The sequence below is a fragment of the Carlito syrichta genome, unplaced genomic scaffold (genome assembly GCF_000164805.1).
Source record: "Carlito syrichta isolate Samal-C Ts95f unplaced genomic scaffold, Tarsius_syrichta-2.0.1 Scaffold301694, whole genome shotgun sequence".
Classification (NCBI taxonomy): domain Eukaryota; kingdom Metazoa; phylum Chordata; class Mammalia; order Primates; family Tarsiidae; genus Carlito; species Carlito syrichta.
Window position 1 is genome coordinate 79906 of NW_007245790.1, and position 22070 is coordinate 101975.

General features: G+C 35.3%; 1 protein-coding gene across 5 annotated transcripts in view; it reads right to left on the reverse strand.

Moving 5' to 3' along the window:
- The window catches only part of KIF2A (kinesin family member 2A), a 65715-nt gene that overhangs the window by 19576 nt on the left and 24069 nt on the right, over positions 1-22070 (reverse strand). For 2 of the 5 annotated variants that reach the window (XM_008055132.2, XM_008055134.2), the window contains exons 1-10: positions 19356-19453; positions 18427-18546; positions 15206-15260; positions 13868-13990; positions 13218-13318; positions 10958-11053; positions 9250-9304; positions 8728-8890; positions 6446-6536; positions 384-447 (exon numbers count right to left, since the gene is read on the reverse strand). In XM_008055132.2, coding sequence (XP_008053323.1) covers positions 384-447; positions 6446-6536; positions 8728-8890; positions 9250-9304; positions 10958-11053; positions 13218-13318; positions 13868-13990; positions 15206-15260; positions 18427-18546; positions 19356-19433 — 946 coding nt within the window. In that variant the 5' untranslated portion in view covers positions 19434-19453. Of the gene's footprint in view, positions 1-383; positions 448-6445; positions 6537-8727; positions 8891-9249; positions 9305-10957; positions 11054-13217; positions 13319-13867; positions 13991-15205; positions 15261-18426; positions 18547-19355; positions 19454-22070 lie in introns of those variants that run through there. The other 3 variants (XM_021710941.1, XM_021710940.1, XM_008055135.2) reach the window with 3 other exon arrangements.

Consider the following 22070-nt stretch of genomic DNA (forward strand, 5'->3'; position numbering starts at 1 on the left):
TACCAGGTGGAAGACATCAGACAAATCACTGATGCACAACATGTATCAATAAACCTGTGATACACGTTGGTGACTTTCACACATAACCACTGGTTAGAAAAATATATAAAATTTTGATTTTTTGTTATAAAAAAGTTCCCCAATATCCAAAATTCCATTATAAGATACATATCATTGCAATAAAGTAATTGGTTCCAACAGTATAATATTTTAATATGAAGTAATTCATGTTTCACTATTTTGTAAAAAAGTATGGTCAAGTTGCTGTTAGGTGATCTGCGAGATGTCTCTTAAGTGCAAAGGGTTAAAGACTTATTTGAAAGTGACTTGAATAATATCCAAGAAGAATATTCTAAATTACTATATTCAAAAAGGACAGTTACCTGCTAATGCATAAATCCCTTTAGAACAATCTTGGTTCTTTCCTGAAAAGTCACCACCCATAGTCTATATTTAAAAAGAAAAAGAGAGACATTATTCAGGAACAAGTCTTAAGAAATTAGGTCCTAGGGAGGTTCCAGGAAGATGGTGGCAGAGCCAGTGCGAGTGTGCAAGTCTCTATGTGAGTATGTGTAAGTGTGCAAGTGGCCGAGTGGGGACCTGGGGACAGGTGGCCTGAATGCTCCCAGTGAAGCAGCTGCTACTGCCGCTGCTCAGACCCATTTGCTTCTAGCAGTACACAAGCAACCGCCACTCAGCACCCTGCCTTACCACCGCCACCTTCAGTGCCAGGCCAGGCTGTGCAACCCCACCACTGGGACCTGGGATGCAGAGACTGTGGAATCTGTTGAGGAGGGAGCTGAACTCCCCTGGCCCATGCACCGCAGCAACTGCAAACTCAAGAGAAACTGAGCAGCTTGTAGCAAGCCAAGAAATGAGAGCACGGGAACAGAGAGAGGTGGCCTGGACAACACTGGCAGCAGAGGTTGCCACAGGAATGAAGGGAGATAACCAGAGGCTGAGATCCACCAGAGGAAACAGCATGGGCACTCCGCCATCATCCTGAAGCCTGAGCAGAGAAGTGCCCCAAAGTGCCCGCCATGGAACAGCAGACTGGTGCCTTTAGACCAGAGGCTGAACCCAGAGAGGGTCTACCGCCATGCACAGTCTCCAGAGGAACACGTTGGGTGCGGAATTCCAGATGTCCCATCCTCCACCCTGACCCAGCTGCAGGACAACAGGTGTGCTCAGAAGAGGATCCAGCCGGAGAATCATAGTATGAGTGCTGAACTGATCCACCCCCTCCCTCCAGATGTGTGCAAAACATCAGTACCCCATGGGAGGAAACCTGGTCAGTGCTCAGCCGAGGAAGCCGAGCCCAGGAGCTGGGAACGGTTCCCACACTCAGAGGGCTCTTTTGTGGGGTGAACCTGTCTGCCAGGCCTGCCGCAGGCTCCTGGGAAAGAGACAGTCCGGCACCTCTTTCACAGAGTAGGGCAGAGAGTGGGGATACAGCTACCAAATATAGGAGGCATTCTGAATGTTTGGGGAGGTGGACCCCACCACACAACCATAGAGAGCACCCTTGACCACACAGAAATCAGGAGGGCAGGAGTGGAGGTGGGGTGCTCCTTCCCCTTCCACAAACCAGGTAGGGTGGAAGTTAGGAGCATACTGGCAACCCGCTCCCCGCATTGGTCAGCAATCACACTCAGCAGAAGACAGAAAAGCTTATACAAGTATAGGAGTGGAGGAAAAACCAGCAGCTGCAGAACCTGCCCCAAGAGAGAGCTCAGCAACCAAAAAACCCATTTTTTCTTTTTTCTTTGTTTCCATCCCCCCCATTTATTCTTTCTCTATTTTTTCCTTAACCTTTTTTCTGTTCTTTTACTTTATCTTGAACTTAGGGGGTACACCTATGTAGCCACTGCATGGACATATTGTGTGGTAGTGGGGAGTGGGTTTCAAGAGGCCATTCCCCAGTCACGAACATTCCCTGTAGATAGTTTCTGAATTGTAGCCCCTCTCCCTTCCACCCTATTCAGCTCTCAAAATTTCAGGGGCAGTACAGCCTCCTCACCCCCCACCAGTTTCAACAAATCACAGGCTCCGCTCAAGGAAGGATAGGGGGTTGAACTAATAACAGAAATGAAGTTTCATCCTCTCTCACTGAGTAATAGAATTAAAGAAAATGAAGAGATCTGTCACAAATGAGAAAAGATCAACAGAACAACACAAGTAAACCTTAGTCCTAAAAGAGACAGTTCCTGAAAAAAACAGCCTTTGAAGCTCAAACAATGGAAATCTCCCAGAACAACTAGCACCAGAAGACAATACAGAGATGAGGGACTAGATGGAGAGAATGAACAAAAACCAAAAACAAACAAAAAAAACAGAAAAAAAAAACTGAATGAAATTGTAGCAGAGATATTGGTTATAAAAAATCTGACCATGAAATAAATAACAAACTGACAAGCAGGGAAAGCAGAATTAACCAAGCAGAAGAAAGACTCCCAGAGCTTGAAAACCAAAATATGGAAATAACCCAATTTGTTAAAACATAGAAAAAAAGAAACTCAAAAAAGAAGGGGCAAAACCTTCAAAAGTTGTACAATTCTATCAAAAGGCTGAACTTATACCTAACCGGTATCCTCGAAGCAGAAAGGGAAACAGAGGGCACCTTGGAACAAGCATTCCATAAGGTCACCTAAGACCAATCACTAGACACATAGTAATTCACCCATGCAAAGTAGGTATAAAAGAAAAAATCCTAAAAGCAGCAAGAGAAAAAGGAGAGACTACCTACTGGGGAAGACCATTCATAAAAGCACCAGACTTACTGGCAAAACACTACAATTGAGAAGGAATTGGAGTTCAATTTTTAATGTTCTCAAAGATAAGCACTTTCAACCAGGAATTTCCTACCCATCCAGGTATTTCCTACCCAGCCAAGCTAAGTTTCATCAGTGGCAGAGAACTAAAGTCCTTCCCAGACATCTATTCCTTAAGAGAATATGCTGCTTCGAGACCAGCTCTACAGAAGATGCTTAAGAACATATTGAACATAGAGAAAACAAACAAAATGACTACACAAGAGTATAGGCAAACACAGATTCAACAGAGCATATCATGCACCGGTCAAAATGAAAATATATACATATGTTAATGCAAACAAAACAGCCTTATAACAAAAGAGCCCTATAACAGGGATAAACTCTCACATTTCTATAATCAGCCTGAATGTGAATGGACTATATGTACCACATAAAAGACATAGAGTGGCAAACTGGATAAAAAAGAATGATCCAACAATCTGCTGCCTCCAGGAAACTCATCTCACTATAAAGGACACCCACAGATTCAGAGTTGGAGGCTGGAAAAGGAACTTGCAAGCAAATGGAAAACAAAAGAAGGCAGAAGAAGTCATTCTAATATCAGATAAAACAGGCTTCAAGCTATCAAAAGGATACTATCAAAAAGGATATTAAAAAGGATACTGAAGGACACTACATCACGATCAAAGGTTCAATACACCAGCAAAAAAAAAATCCGTCTTAAACATATATGTACTCAACATAGGAGCACCAGGTTTTAAAAATCAACTACTAAGTAAACTAAAAGAGGACATTAACTCATACACAATCATAACTGGGGACTTAAATACTCCATTGACAACCCTAGTCAGAACATCAAGGCAAAAAAAATCAATATGGAGATCCAGAACTTCAACTTGACACTTGACCAACTGGACTTCACCCAGCAACTTCAAAGTATATTCTACAGAGTATACATCAGCACATGGAACATACCTCAAGACCGACCACATTCTCAGACACAAATCAAGCATAAAAAATTCCAAAAGACTGAAATAATACCATGCGTCTTCTCTGAATACAATGGAATAAAAATAAATACTACCACCACAAAATGCCCCAAAATATACAAAGACATGGACACTAAACAGCATACTGCTGAATAACTACAAAACATACAAGAAGGAGCGGATACAATCTTATAGAAAGTATTCCGGGCAACTGAGAAAGATGGAATTCTCCCCAAATCATTTTATGAAGCTAGCATCACACTGATACCTAGATCTGGCAAAGACTCAACAAGGCAAGAAAATTATAGGTCAATTTCCTTGATGAACATAGATGCAAGAATTCTCAATAAGATTCTAGCAAATCAGCTCCAACAACACATCTCAAGAACCATCCACCATGACCAAATAGGCTTCATTTCTGGGATGCAGGGCTGGTTCAACATCCACAAAACCATAAACATAATTTAATACATTAACAGATGTAAAAACAAGAACCAAGAACCACATGATTATATCATTAGATGCAGAAAAAGCTTTCAGCAAAACTCAGCACCCATTCTTGATAAAAACCCTTAAACACCTAGGCATAGAAGGAACATTCCCCCAAACAGTAAGAGCCATCCATAATAAATCCATAGTCAACATATTGGTTAATGGACAGAAGCTGAAAGTATTCCTCCTGAAAACAGGAACAAGGCTGCCCACTCTCATCCCTCCTGTTCAACACAGTGCCGAAAGTCCTTGCTAGAGCAATCAGGCAAGAGAAGGAAATCGGAGTATACAAATAGGAAAAGACGAAGTTAAGCTAACCCTCTTTGTGCATGATATTATCGTATACGTTGAAAACCCAAGAAGTCTGTCAAAAATCTCCTTGTACTCATAAATGACTTTGGAAAAGTTTTGGGGTCAAAATCAAAGTACAAAAGACAATTGCATTTCTATACACCAACAAAAAACAGGCAGAGAACCAAATAAAAAGCACAATTCCATTTCACAATAACCACACACACAAAGAAATAAATACCTTGGCATCTACTTTACCAGAGACGTAAAAGACCTTTACAACAAGAACTACAAAACACTGCTCAATGAGGACACAAACAAATGAAAAAACATTCCATACTCATGGATTCAAAGTATCAATATTGTCAAGATGTCCATCCTACCCAAGGCATCGACAGATTACCAACATCAAATTACCAACACCATTCTTCTCAGATCTGGAAAAGACAACATAGACATTTATATTTTGTTTATATAAACAAAAATTTTGTTTATATAAACAAAAAAGAGCACAAATAGCCACAACAATCCTCAGCAGAAGGAACAAAGTAGGAAGTATCACACTTCAGACTTTAAATTCTACTTTAAGGCTACAGTAATCAAAACAACCTGGTACTGGTACAAGAACAGGCAGAAAGACCAATGGAACAGGACAGGGATTCCAGAAGCAAATACTCAATCACTTAACCAACTCATGTTTGATAAAGCCACCAATAATAACTACTAAGGAGAGGAGACTTTATTTAGCAAATGCTGCTGGGAAAACTGGCTGACCACATGCAAAAGAATGAAATAGGACCCGATCCTATATGCCCTAAAAGATAAGATAGACAAGTGGGACCGTATCAAACTGAAAAGCTTTTGCACAGCAAAAGAAACCATCAAGAGAGCGGGGAGACAACCCACAGAATGGGAACAAATATCTAACTGTGTATCTGACAAAGGCCTAACATCCAGGATCTATAAGGAACTCAAATGAGCCAAAAGGAAAACAACAAACAGCCCTATTAAAAAATAGGCTGAGGACACAAATAATCACTTATCAAAAGAAAACATACGAGCAGACAACAGATACAAGAAAAAGTGCTCAGCCTCCCAAATCATCAGAGAAATGTAAGTCAAAACCACATTGAAATACCACCTAACTCTAATAAGGATGGCCATCATTAATAAATCAAAAAACAACAGATGCTGATGCAGGTGTGGAGAAAAGGGGATGCTTCTATGCTGTTGGTAGGAGTGCAAACTAGTCCAACATCTATGGGAGATAGTGTGTCAATTTCTATAGGAACTAGAAATTGACCTTTCATATGATCCAGCAATCCCCTTTCTGGAATATATGCCCAGAAGAACATAAATCAATCTCAAGAAAGACACCTGCACACACGTTTACTGCTGTACTATTCACACAAGCAAAAACATGGAATCAACTCTATTGCCCATCAAAAGAGGACTGGATAAAGAAAAGGTGATACATATATATGATGAAACATTATACAGCCATAAAGGACAACAAAATCAGGGACTTCTCAGCAAAAATGGATGGAGCTGGAGACAATCATACTTAGTGATCTATCACAGAAACAAAGCACGAATACCCCATGTTCTCACTCCTAAGTGGGACCTGAACATTAATCACATTAGCACAAAGGAGAGATTGGCAGATGATGGACACTTAGCATTCAAAGGGTACCTGGTCCTAAACCAGGAGAAGTGAGGACCAGCTGGAGGCCCAAACTTCACCTCATGTAGATTACTTAGGCACCTAATCCTGACTTATATCCCACATCTCTGAAATAAAATAAAGTAAAACAAAAAAGAAATTAGGCCTTGGGATTAAGCTGTATGGAAAAGAAACTGCAGCTTCACACCAGGATGTAACATTAATTAACTACGTACATGAGTTTTTCCACTTCCAGTCTGCCCATAAGCAAAGCATGTAGCCATTCCCCGTTCAAATATAGTTTCCACTAGTGGTCTAGCAGTAAACCTTAAAAATAAAATGCATCGGTCAGAATGTGTCACCAATATTTAAGTCACAAATAAAATGACTACCAAATAATACAAAGTATTTTACTAATAAATAAAACTCACAACAAGATTTTAAACAAATCTTCGTTAACAATTTTAAATAGCCATATCCTAGAATTTACTTAAAGCATAATTTCAAGCTATAATCCCATAATAAACAATGATCACAATAATAAGGCATATATAATGAAAACAAAGTGTTACAATTTAAACAGAAACAATGAAAGAGTGGTAATCTCAATATAAACAAGTTAAAAGGAAAAAAAGTGCAAAAATATTATCATTAGGCCATCTAAATAAGTAGAAAAATGATGATTACCTTGAATGTAGACAGGTAATTTATATGTCAGGGAAAATAATATAAGTTGTGCTTATAGGACATGAAGCAAATACTCAATAGTTGATAATCTTGATTCAGGAAAAGGATACCTAAATATTATATTAATAGTTTGAATTGTTTTTCAAACATATTGCTATAACCCACTGCCAAAGTTAAAATAAAAAGGTTTGACGGGATTAAAAAAACACTTCAATGAGCAGAACACTGAAGAGTATGATGAAAGACAAACCTACAAGTGGAACACTTATAAAACCGCTAACTTTGTTTTGTTTTGTAAAATGTATAACTGGAAAAGGAACAGAACAAAAGGAGTAGAAAAAAGTCCTGGTCAAATGGAACTGGAAATGAGTCTGCAAAGAAATTAGATCCACCCCAAAAAACCCCCATGAAACAAAAAAACATGTAACTCTTCAATCCCTAAGATACAGAAAAGGATAAATACTGATAAAGCTAAAATGCTTAAATACAGAATGAAATAAATGTTTACTAAATCTATCATACATAGACACATGCCTTCATTTACAATTACTTGAAAATTATTATAAAAGTAAAAAACCTTGTATCTTATGAGACAGGAGTAGAAAAAAGGAGTGAAGAGGAAGACAGGACTGTTTTCAGAAAGCTAAAAAAATTATACAATTTACCATTATTATTCCCTTTTAAACATTCTTCACAATATCTCTATGTAGCATTCATATATTCTTTAACTTTATCCTTTTTCTTTACAAATGAACTCCCAGTTTACTGGCTGAAGACAAAAGAAGTTGGTCTCAACAGTTTTTCACTTGTAACACCTTCAATTCTTAGAAGTCTTATTAATTCTAATTTTCTGTTTTCTAGACTTCTTTTTTTGAGTTGAAGTCCTACTGTCTCCCAGGCTGTAGTGCAGAGCCATTGCTCATCACAATCTTGGCCTCCTGTGCTCAGGCAGTCCTTCTGCCTCAGCCTTCCAAGCAGGTGGGACTATGCATGTGCACCACCACCTCGGCAAATTTTTTGATTTACTGTAGAGATGAGGTCTTGCCATGGTGCCCAGGTTGGTCTCGAATCCCTAGGCTCAGACAATTCTCTCACCTCAGCCTCCCAAAGAACTGGGATTACAGGCATGAGCCACTCTGCCTGGCCAAAGATAGTTTTATATAGACTAAAATAGTCAATGCTGCTAAAACCGATTTGTTATAATTATTAAAAATGATTGTTTGCAGGGTGATGTATAAAAATCTAATTTGACATAAAAATCTGAGATATCAATGTATAATACAAATAAGTTTGAACTGTTTATAAATTGGATATATACAAATACAAGAATCTCATGTGCTAAAATGATCTCCAAGCTTATTGATGACAAAATTAGGCAAATACAAGTAAATTTATAGAACTTTTTCACCTTAAGTGGTTGTAAACATAGATTTAGATAAATTGAGGAGTGACTGATAACAGGTATTTCAAATTTCTTTACTAGCACAGAGATTAAAAGGTAAAAACCTAAAGTCCTCATTCCCATCCTATTCCTAGAGGTTATATTAACATTTTCCAGAAATTTCCTATGCATATATATGGTTTGTGTGTATGTATTTATATATATAAAACAACCTAATTAGCAAGTAGCAATGGAAACTGAATTTGATTTATGATTTTGGGGAGCATTAAAGAGAATAAGTGTTAATATTCATTACAATGTTTATTATATTTTGTTTAAACAAAATAACATTTTATACCTGTAGAGAAATACTCCAAGACCAAGGTCAATTTCAGGGTGGTGATGAACACACAGCATAAGAAAATTCTGATTTAAAACAAATGTACCTACCTGTAAACCATTTCATTAGGAGCTGAGTCATCAAAGGCATAATCAAAACGAAATGTTTGGTTTTCTAGGTACCTTGTTAAGTCTACTTTTTGTTTTGGTTCATGTACCATCACAACATCTTTACTAGGAATTGTGATTACATCAAGATCTTTCATTTGAGTTTCTAAAAGAATAAATGAAAATCAATGCCCAGTAATTTTCACAGCAATTGTATTAATGTACAAAAATTATTTCAAGTAGTAAGAATTTAGATACAAGTAGTAAGTTGACAAGATTATTTCAACTACTAAGTAAAAAAAAAAAAAAAATCAAGATTTCTGTGAAGCAAGAACTAGAAATGGCAATGACTCACAGAACAATAACTAACCAACAAGTCTAGCCATAGAAATCTGCATAATGGTTATGTACAAATGAAGGGAAATGATGTACATTTTTCTAAATCAATTCGGTTTGTGCTATTATCAAATTACATCACAAATAAGATACAATCAGCCTTTTATTAGAGCTCATTAAGCATCATACCTTTTTTATTGAGTGGTCGCTTTCTTACACAAACACATATCCTATGTTCATCAATCTAGGAATAAAAAATATTTTATTTCAATGATTATCAGTGTCATGTAAAACACTGAAAAGTTAACCATATAGTACTTCCTATAGGGATCTTAGAGGTTTATAAATAGCATAAATAATAGGTAAGCTTAAAAAACAAATTAGCTTTGCACAGATTTTAATGGTTATTGGATATAATTATTTCTAAAATTCTGAGTGAAATGGAAAGATGTTTATTTTGTTATTTGGCAAAACATTACCTTAAGAAATAATTTTTTACAGGGTACTACTGTTGTTAGTAGCATTAAGGTCATGTTAAGAAGCTGCCTTATATACTTCAAGATGTGTTATATACAAAAAAGAGTAAAAAATTTTATTCTACCAAGTGGTACATTTTCAGGCTGATTATGGAGAAAGCTGCTGACAAAGATAACTATTGGAAGGAAACAGGATTCTCAGTAGATTATTAAGCAAAATAGTTTGAACAATATTATAATTATGTCAAAGAGTCAACTCTTATGCATATGTATTTTTCATAAATCTTACAATCTCCAAACATGTCTCTTTTAAAATAATAATTAACATAAAGCAAGCATTGGCAAAGTATAGCCTGTGGGCCTAAATGAACCTACTACTTGCTTCTGTGATGTTTTACTGAAACACACTAATAGAAACAAATGTCATAATCCCATCATTTACGTATCGTTTAAGGCTGCTTTTATAATACAATGGCAGAGTTTCATAACGTGACAAAGACCATATGGTTCACAAAGCCAAAAATATTTACCACCAGGCCCTTCCAGAGAAAATTTGCCAAAACCCATCCTAAAGCACGAGTCCAGATGTAGTAGGCAAAATGGAAAAATAACAAGGCCTAAAATATGTGGGATACAAGTATTATGAACAATTCTATTGAATTCTACGTAGTATATCTGTCTAACGCAAATGCAATTTTCATAATTAACACATTCTGTATATGCTAAGTCAGATGGATTATTTTTCATAAATACTAATTACTTACAAAAGTATTCCCTGTCCAATAAATTCTCATTCTTCTACAGGAAAGGAGTTGAGTAATAAGAGCACAGCATTTTTTCCAGTACTAGATTTCTGGTCCATTGCAGCCTTCAACAACCATCACTTATTGTTAAAAGCCAGAACAACATTTATTTATCTATTTTTTAATAGAGATGGGATCTCGATATGTTGCTCAATGTGGTCTTGAACTCCTGGAGACCCTTCCATCTTGGCCTCCCAAAATGCTGGGATTACAGGCGTGAGCCACTGCACCCTGCCAACATCTATTTAAAAACAACAAATTACTAACAGTAGGAAATAATGGCAGATCTACAGCCCAAGCTATAGAAGAAATAAGCTTGGCACTGAGATCAAACTATAATTGATGGTCAGAAAGGAAACCGGGTATTCTGCTCCTTTAACTGTTGCTCTGCCCTTCCAAAGACATTTCTGTGGGTAGCATATCTTATGCATCAAATTATGGGAAATAAGCAGTCATGTGGATGATTTCTTGATTTTCTTCTTAAAATATGGGGAATGAACACCCACAAGGAGAGGAAAAACTACAAGGCTAAATACAATATTAATTTAGCAAGTATCAAAAACGTTTTTATTTGAAGCAATAAAAAGTTCCAGAGTAATAGTTTACAAAGAATCTTACAGGATCTGCTGTTGTTAATGGTCTATAGTCCAAACTTCCTCTAAAGTCTCTGATCATGCACATAATTTCATAATTTGGATTTGTAGCATCAACATCCTATTATAAGACAGAAAGAATTCACTATTATCATCTCAATAATGCTGTATTTGTTGCATTTATGTTACATATGGTTTGAAAATTAAAATTAATTACCTATTTCAAAAATCATGTCATACATATACCTTACCTATCCTAGAAAATGAACCCAAAAAGAAATAACGTTCATCTTAAGCACTGACAAATAACTCTAGGAAAACTGAAATTCCAGAAAAATGTATTTAATCAGATTCTCCTTTTAGTTTAATCCAGTGATATGGATTCATTTATCTTCATTTTTTATTTTTGTTGATCCTCTAGAAAAACCTAAGGCATGATAAAACAGCTCCAGATCGACAGGATATAGAATTCAAAAAAACAGAAGCCAAAACATTTCTTTTTAATTTTTAAAATTCAAATTTTTGAATGTTGACTGCAATTTACTTTTTTGCTTCAAAACTGAGAAAACCCAGATTAAGATACAAATAGCAACAGAAAACAGCTTCTCCTAACCATTAACAATAAATGATTCAATATTCTAAGAGGTTAGATTTTTTTTCTACATAAGGCAGGACCTAGAGAAACCCAGAATTACTAAAAATTATGTATTTATTCTTACATGTTTAAACTTCAGTCACCTTCAAAGTACTCTCCATTTGATATAATACACCTATCAAGATGCTATTTCCATGCTCAAAACAGTTTTAATCTTGTCAGTTTTGATGCCTTTGAGTGCTTCTGCCGTTTTTGTTTCACCTCTTCCACGTTCTTCTTTGAAGACGTTTTTCATCAGGAAACAACCAAAAAAACTGCCTGGGCCAAGATCAGGTGCACAGGGAGAGTATGGCATAGGGGTCATGCCATTTTTGATCAAAAACTGCTGAACACTCAGCACAGTGTGGGCAGGTACATTGTCGTAATGGAAGAATCAGTGACCTGTCTGCCCCAGCTCAGGATGTTTCTTATGCAAATCGTGATGCAACCTTCTCCAAACTTCCAGATGAAAACTTTGGTTGACTGTTAGATCCAAAGCAACTAATTCCGAATGTACTACAAGGGGTCTGTCCTCCAAAAGATAATTCCAGTTTTTTGGGGAGGCTCCCTTAAATATCTTATTCAGATTTGTTTTACACCTAACAAAATCATAAAACTGCTACTTCAACTTACTTTCAATTAATCTTCTTCTAGGAAATAATACCAACTGTATCAACTGAGAAGCAGAATTTAAAGTGAGAATTATGAGATCACAAAGTTGTGTAAGTATTATAAAGTACTATAGGAAAGACCAGGTGGCATCTGTGCTAAGTATCAGTAGAGAAATTTGTTATGTGTATTTATTTCAAAATCCAACTGCTCACTCTCAGGCCACTTTCAGATAAAAACTGATCTATTCAGTTTGGATATTATACTGGATCCACAATTCCAGAACCCAACATCTGAAATGATAGCTTGACATATCTAAGGGTATTTGAACATACTATTAAATAAATGATTCTGATGTTTTATTACAGGAAACAAGTTCTGAGAATATAATAGATACAAGCACAATGTTGGAGTTACATGTATAATAACAAAATTTCGAATATGTAAAGAACTGTGGACAATAAAAACCAGTCCTCTATGCAATTTTCCCATTGCTATTATCTGAAGGAATCATGAGTAGGATACAATAGAGATTCACTCTGTATCTAGTATAAATCAAAACACAAGGAGTTTCCCCTTCCACTATGAACAAGACAGACCTATTGAGCTTATTAACATTAGAAAAGCAATAATAAAACTTACAGTTTAATCATGTACTTTAACTGGATATTTTTCCAAAAGTATTTTTAGACCTTTTAAAAATCAAAAGCCTATTATTCTTGAATGTTATACTATACACATTAGAATTCTATAATACAATGGCTTATTATTCTTACTGGAGCAAACTAGGGTCAATGCACACCCATTAAAACATGAAAAGTATATCAATATGATAAGTTATTTTCATTTATATTATTATTGATATAATAATAATATAAATTCAATTGATATTGAGTTTATATTATTCTTCAATATCAACTTAAGGAATTCTTTAAATTCTTCAAATAAATACCTCAACTACTTTTTTCATGTCAGTCATTTTCACTGATAGAGTCTAACCTTTGGTAGGTCTATAAACCAAATATATGTTTATGTTACAAACCTGGGCTCTTTTTTCTCTAAGTTCTTGCTGTTGCAGTCTCCTTTTTTCTCGTTTTTCTTGCAATTTTTCTACTTCTTTCACACAATTAGATTTTCTACGTGCTAAAAAAACAAGATGAGCTGTAGTATAGTTTTCTTTTTTAGAGTACTACAGTTATATTCAAATATTTTATGTATAATTTAACCACATACACACAAAAAAAAGTACACAGTGACAAAGCATGCCTATAACAACTATGTGAGCCTCACATTATGAGCTGCTTTATCGAAACTAAAACAGGACAATATATAAATGAGAGAGTCCAGAAAAATGACTCAAATGTATTGATACATGTCATCTCTTGGTTTAGAATCGCAGATCTTTGAATTGTAAGAATCAAGAAGCACAAGACTTTCTTCTATAACATCTGATAAATTTTCAGAGCAACTGAAACACTGTTGTAATTTCTCAATTTTTTTCCTCCAAAATACATGTTAAAAAACCCAATTAGACTAAACTAATAAAAAAATTAAATTTTCCAGAGTGGTAAAATGAAGTCTGCAATGAAGTTTATAATTAGACTGTTTACCATTTGGGGACTTATAATGATGACCAAGAGAGAATACATGTATGCCTAAAATGACTGAATCTTTGATACATAATTTACATACAAGGGGGTCCAAATTCCTTTTTTGCAGCTTGAACTGGAGATATATCTGAAACACTACCATTCTGTTGTGCAGAGGAAGACTGTTCAGGAAGCTGACTAGGCCGTGCACGTGCAGAACCAATCACTGTAAGTACAAAAAAGCCCCTTTATAATTCAGAATAGAAAATTAATGTTACATGAATAATTTCTAAGTTTTCTACTTATATATGTAAACAGACTACAGTATATAATAATTCTGTTCAATAAGCAGACATAAGCTAAAAGAGGCTTTTAAAGTGGTATGTGCAGATTTAGCTTTCACCAAGGTAATTTTATCTATAGAAATTAAACTGAATAATTTACATAAAACTAAAGCCAAGTTTAATTTTCAATAATTATTAAAGAAGTATATATGTATATGAATCCCTCCATGTCTTAAAGACTTCAGACTGCAAAAGAAATCCTTCTAAAATATGTGTGTAAAATATAAAATTTAAATATATTTGCATTTTTATAAATTTATAATATTCAGATATACAGAAAGTAAAGACTTACAAGTCCTCCAAGCCTCCCTATATTCCAAATCCTACTCTTTGATTCTCAAATATGCAAATCTTCAGCAGAGAATTTCCCAGTGTGGATATTATGAAAGTGGAACAAAAACCCTAAATATAAATATCAAATTTTATAAAGAAATAAAAACTTTCACAAGACTCAAAGGATAGTGTTTAAACTGAAGGACTGTCTTCTACTTCTCATCTCTCCTCTAATACTTCTCGTCTGTCCTGTTCCACCTTCCCACACACAGAAACATCACTATGAGAAAAATTAATTCCAAACTGCTAAACAGTAGAAAAGGCATGAATAATGCTTTTCACTGGCTGAAAATACATGGGAAACCTGCAGTTAACTACAGAATTCAAGCCTGATCAATTTATCCTTTTTCTTTAGCTGACTCCAAAGCTAAGCAATGATCCTTTTGGAAGCTGGTTAGCCAGAAAACCATGGTAAATGCCACAATGGTTAAATTTACCTTTTTGAAATCAACAAATTAAATGACTTCTCCATTTCTCTCTCTCTCAAGATCCTCTCCTCACATTTGTGAAATTATTGAGTGAACGAGATAAATTAAAAATTGCATATTTCATTTCATAATTTCATATTCATCACATACATTTAAAAAAATATTTAGTATTATTATTGATATTATTGTATTAGGAAATAAAAAAGATACCAATCTTAAATCTAGCCATGTAAAGTTTAAATAAATAACAACATCAAGGGTAATACTTACTTCTGATTTGCCTTGTCAGGGACATACTAAGAAGTCAATGAATTATGCAACAAATTTTTACTTTACCTCTATTATCTCTTGGAGGAGGGTCATTCTTAACAGAAGCCACAGTCCGTCGATTCTATAAAACAAAAAAAAAGTTCATTATATTTTCTCTCTTCACACATATTTCATGATCTCAGCTTCTTTCAATTAAACTAAAGTAGACAGACATACAAAACTATATGAAGAAAAACAATAATCTTCTAATAAACTTACTATTAATGCTAACAATATCCAAAAGTTCCTTTAAGCTGGGTTCGGTGGCTCAGCCTGTAATCCCGTGCCTTTGGGAGGCTGAGGTGAGTGGATTGCCTGAGCCTGCGGGTTCAAGACCCGCCTAGGCAACTTGGCGAGACCTCATCTCTACAATAAATCAAAAAATTAGCTGGCTGTGGTAGCACGCGCCTGTAATTCCGGCTACTCGGAATGCTGAAGCGGAAGGATCGCCAGAGCCCAGCAGGCCGAGGCTGCGGTGGCCGGGAGCGGCCACTGCACTCCAGTCTGGGCGACAGAGTGAGACTCCAACTCAAAAAAAAAAAAAAAAAAACAACAATAAAAAATAAAGTTCCTTTACATGAGATATTTTCCACTCTACCCTCCAAAAATATTCAGGAATTAATATGAGCCAGGCACTGCTCTAAAAACTTTCTTCAGGCCATGTCTGTTATTCCAGCACTTTGGGAGGCCAAGGATGGAGAATTGCTTGTGCCCAGGAATTCGAGACTAGCCTAGGCAACACAGCAAGACTTCAACTGCACCAAAAATTAAAAAATTAGCCATGTGGTGGTACATGTCTGTAGTCCCAGCTACTCAGGAGGCTGAGGTGGGAGGATCTCTTGAACCCAACAGTTTGAGGCTGTGCTGAGTTGTGACTGCATCTCTGTTCTCCAGCCTGGATGACAGATTGAGACCTCGATTAAAAATTTATTAATTGGCCGGGTTCAGTGGCTCAGCCTGTAATCCCGTGCTTTGGGAGGCCGAGGTGAGTGGATTGCCTGAGCCTGCGGGTTCAAGACCCGCCTAGGCAACTTGGCGAGACCTCATCTCTACAATAAATCAAAAAATCAACTGGGCGTGGTAACGCATGCCTGTAATTCCGGCTACTCGGAAGGCTGAGGCGGAAGGATCGCCGGAGCCCAGCAGGTCAAGGCTGCGGTGGCCGGGAGCGGCCACTGCCCTCCAGTCTGGGTGACAGAGTAAGACTCCAACTCAAAAAAAAAAAAATTTAATTAATTAAAAATAAACAAAAACTTTCTTTACAATAACCTTGCACGGTCATTATTATTGCTATTCTCATTTCATTGATAAGAAATCTGCAGCAAAGAGAGGTTAAGTAGTTTCACGATAATGAATGCTTTTAATTACCATGCTATACTGCTGAAACCATAAAATAAATGCTATCTTTGGACATCAGGGAATAATTCCAGCGAGTTTATAAGCCCTTGCTAAACTGCAGTATCAGAACACTATGAAACATGCATTCTCATTTATCCTTAAAAGGTTTCATTAGAGTGTGGATTTGGACACTGAATAGATTAAGGCAGCAAACTCTTGGTCCTATAATGTATTCACTAAGACTTTATTTTGTTTACTTCAAAAAAAGATATTAAATAATGCAGTTGCTCTCAACTTTGGCTGCATATTCAAATCAGACAGGTACTATTAAAAGGATATTAATGCTAAGACCTCCCTTTCGGTATAATCTCTAGGAATGGGGCACAGAAATGAGTATTTTAAAAAGTTGTCCAGGTGATTCCAATGTATAGCAAAGGGTGCTAATGATATACCAACAAGAATAAACTATGAAAACCCCCCAAGGTTTCAAAGCTGAATAGGAAGGACAGTCCATTTATAAATGTTAGCCAATGACCTCTAAGCAGTGATTCTCAATATGATTAAATTTGTATGAATTGAAAAATCCGCCTTATGTTCATATGCATAGTTTATAAAACAAAATGTTTCATTGGTAACCTGAAACTTTTATCATACTACATTTGAATGCTCATGTATGTCCTCCCTGTAAGACATCCAGTTGTTACAGGCTGCAAACTATGTCATATCCATCTTTGTATTTTGTCCAGCATAATACCAGATACAAGGTAAAAATATTAATAACTGCTTGTTGACCAGGTACAACGTGCACAGGTGGGGATGGTGGGTACACTTAAAGCGCAGACCAAAAACTATGTGTACTCTCTAAAGCTACTGAAATAAATGAAAAAAAATACTTGTTGAATAAACACAAATAATTACAGATTCAACAACTTTGCAGTACTACCTTGTTCAAGAGAGGTATTTTGACACAAATATTTAATAGTGAAAGGTTTTGAGAGAAAGTAAGACAAAAAAAATTTTTTTTTTTTTTTTTTTTGAGTCTCACTGTTGCCTAGGCTGAAGTGCACTGACACAATCACAGCTCACTGCAGGCTTAACCTCCTGGGCCCAGGTGAGCAATCCTTCCATTTCAGCCTCCTGAGTAACTGGGACTACAGATGCATGCCACCATGCCCAGCTAACTTTAAAATTATTTTGTAGAGGTGAGGTCTCATTGTGTTGTCTAGGCTGGGCTCAAGTGATCCTTCCCTCTTGGCCAAAGTGCTGGGATTACAGGCGTGAGCCACCACACCTGGCCTAGGAATTATCTTTTAAAACAATAAAAATAATGTGCTCTTAACTTTTGTAAAGATAAAACTGCTAGGGATGATATAGCATGGTTTAAAGGTTTATCTTCACAGATAGTACAGAAGTAGTTAAACTACACTTTAACATTTCTCATCATTAATAAATATAAACAGTAGAGTTATAATTTCAAAAGACTGTCAGAGTTGGTGAGTATTATTTGACATAAACAACTACTATTCCTTTGTCAAAATCAAAGTCAGTAAAACACTGATAAATGGTTCTGAATCATATCTCCTAAGAAGCTACTGGTATCAGGAAAAATCCAAATTAGGCAAAGACTTCTAAGATCTTATCTAATGATTATTATAATTGTGAATTAGACCTCAATCCTTGAAAGTATGTGTGCATACACATGGATGTGGGTGGCAGAAAGAATTAAGGAATTTTAAAAAGCAAACTACTCAATACTTACAATATACCCTTTACAGAGTATACTCTTTCTACCAATTTCAAACCAGAACACATACATCTACATATACGTGCATACGTGGCACGAGCACACACATGCACGTGCACACACGCGCGCACACACACACACTCAGCTCTGAATTTTCATCACGAACCTTTACAATTTTGTTTACTTTGGCTGAGGACGTGGGAGGTGGAGGTGTTTCTGGACTGGGTTCAATTTCTTCATCTGGGACAAGGTCAGGGTTAAGTGAAAAGATGCTCTCCAGGTCAATCTGTTTACAACACAAACACATATTGAGAGTATTTTGACAATAAACCTTTCATTTTTCAAATAAATTGACACAAAACTCAAACAATTTCAGTCTAATGAATGGCAGTGCCTTGCAAACTAGATTTGGAATTATAATTCATACATATTTAAAGAATCTTTTATTTATTTATTTATTTATTTTTTAAATCAATATGTTATTATGGTTTTGTGGGGTACAGTTAAGGGTTAGGTGTACAATTACGTTTCATTCAGGCACCCTGTTGATAAGAGGTGTTTCCCCATCCCCAGACAGATATTTGCTACTGTTAATCCCATCCCCCTCCCCCCCATAGTTTCCCAGTACCGTCAGTCATTTTCTTATAGTATTACATTGGATGTTCAAGGTCCATTATATGAGTGAGAACATGTGATACTCGGATCTTTATTTCTGTGAGAGGTCACTCAGTATTATAGACTCTAGTTCCATCCAGGTAAAGAATCTTTTAAAATAGCACTTTATGGTCTTCATTATATAAATTATTAACAACATAGTAACTGATAAAAAATACATTAATTAGGTATTACAGCAAAGCAAAAGTCTTGTTAAAAGAACAGTATATTTTCATCTAATAATTAACAGGATTGATATGTGAAATCACATAAAAGATGTAGGAGAAATCTACCTTTCTTCGAGTGAAAATTTTTAATCATTTGAAAGTTTTTAAAGAATGATAAAAATGCATACACTATATAAAATTATATATTTTTGTTTTGTTTTATTCAGAATCTTGACTGTAGATCTAGAAATAAAATTTAACTCAGTGATCTTACCTCTTTGCCCTTTGTATCTCCATTTTCTATCCATTCAACAGTTACACTTTCATTATCTTCGTTTAAAGATGTTACCATTGCTTGATGAATTCGGCCTAAGTGGGAATAAAATATACATTTTTAAATACATTTTTAAAATGCCACAAATGCCATTCCTAGCCACTGTCAAATACAATTTTATAACTTGCAAATTAAAAAATGATGCTTTTTAAAAAAGTTTTAAAACAAAGTTTATTAGAGAAAGACCAGAGAAAAGAAATCTACCTTTCTTTACAAGGAATTTCCACAGACTCTCACGATTAGGGAATGAACTTTGTCTATGGGCCATGAATCAATTTGCTACTTGTCAAGTCCAGGAACTCAAGAAATTAGATGAGACCTAGAGTTTATTTTCAGCATATATGATAAATAGTCACACAGTGACATGGAATACTTGAAATTTTAGACTGTTAAACAGTTCTAATCACTAAAAAGTTTCCTTATTATGAGTCAAAAATTACTCTGTAGAACAAAGAACAAAAATGTACAGGGCAATTTTTAATATTATACTGATAAAATACTTTTAACCTAAAAGTCACTTTTTACCATCTACCATGAAAATTGATAAAATATTAAAAATGAGTAAAGAAACGTGGACTCAAAAAGTTGGGACGTGCTAATTTAAAATGTCCTTTTCTACATATTGCCTATCCAAATCTATTCTATTCCTTTCCTTCCCTGACTACTACCTCAGTCTTACCATCTGTAGAGAAGACATTATACATAATATATTAAGCTTATTTTCCTCCCCCCCTTTTTTTTTAAGAAAGAAAAGTTTATTTAAAAGTAAATTAGAGAGAGAAAGAGAAGGAAGAGAGAAGATTCACCTCCCCAAGGTGGGGGAGGGGACCAAAGTCAGGAAACATGGCCACAGCCATGGCTCAAAGAGCACGTCGCCACACCAGACTCAAGCAAGGCAATGGCCCTCTTCTCTTCTTAATAGACTGTGGATCTTATCCGTTAATAACTATGGACCTAAATAATTATTTTTAATTATTATGTAATATTCTATCACATTCATCATAACTTATTTAATACCTATTGATGGTTACTTAGGTTATGTGCAACTTTTTACTATTATAAACACTGCAATGAAAATATTGTATATTTGTCATTATATACTTGTCAGATTGTTCTCCTAGGACAAATTCCTAGAAGCAAACCAACAGAAAAATATACATTGACATGTATATATAAAACACATCTTAAACATATTTCATCTGTTTTCATCTTACCCATCCATATGATTATTAGTTAAGTAGATACAAAAACTTTGCAATATATCTGCATCTTCAATATTGGAATTTTCAGATGTATTTCCTAAATGAAATCCTTTAGAGCACCTATAATTTACCTTAGGATAATTTATAGCTCTTTAAATATCTAAAAACAGATATATAAAACAAACAATGTTATTATAATAGGGCATATAAAACCACTGAAGAAAATATAGGTACTATAATAATTTGATAAGTATTACTGTTTATGAAATTATTGTCAATCACGACCTTTTCTATATAGGCTCATATAAAATTTGCATGAGCAATAAATGAATATAATCTTGCAAAAAATTCAAATACTGACAAGGTAAATACTCTTAAAAATATACTGGTGCTGTTTTTTTAAAAAAAACTATTATATATACTAGCATCTTTCTATGACAGTATGTATAGCTCTACCTATTTAATTTTAATAACTGCACAGCACTTCATAAAAGGAATATATCACAATTTATTCCTTCACTAAAAGTAATAATTATTTCCAGCTATTAGCTATGAAAAGATATTCTACTGAATATTTGAATATAAGTGTGAGTGTTTCCGTGAATGAAATTTCTAGAAGCAGAATTAATGGGCTAGGAAAAATGAAATTTTTATAGATACTCCCAAATCGCCCTCCAATACATTCCCACCAAACAGTGGGGTGACCTACTCTTCTATATCCTCATCAACACTAAGCATTATCAGTCTTAGGATTTTTGCCTATCTGATGTGTTATTTCTTTAAGCTACTACTTTCTAAGCACGAGTATACCAGATACTGGCTTATTTAATCTACATTGGTTCACTTAATCATAACAAATATATCTACAAAGTAGATATCACCATTTTAAAGATGAGGAAACTAAATTTCAAGGATACACAGCTAATAAATAGCATGGATCTGAACCATGGTCAGATCTAAAAGCACTTTCTATTAATCACTGATTCTAATCACTGATTCTCCACCCCCTTCAATTAAGCTGATGAAGATGCCTTTGTGGCTTAAAGTCCAGGTATTCCTATAAAAATGGTGCTAAAAACTGCAACACAAATTCTCAACTTTATTTTGCACTATAAACTCTTAGGGAGCTTTTATAAATAAATAAATGACAATGCCTGAGTCTTGACCCCAAATAATGAGTCAATTCTGACTAATTCTACAGCGATCACTTTGATGATAGCCAAGGTGTAAGTTTCCAATGCCTCGTACTTGGATTATTGTGATACTATTCCAACTAGTCTCTCAGCTTCCAACCTATCTGCCCTTCTGTTTATGCTCCTGAGCAGCCAAAATGTTACTGGTGAAAACTAAGTCAATGACTTCCCACCTTACACAAAGTAAAAACCAAAATTCTTCCAACTGCCTTTTATTTTTATTTTATATTTATTTTATTTTATTTTTTGAGTTGGAGTCT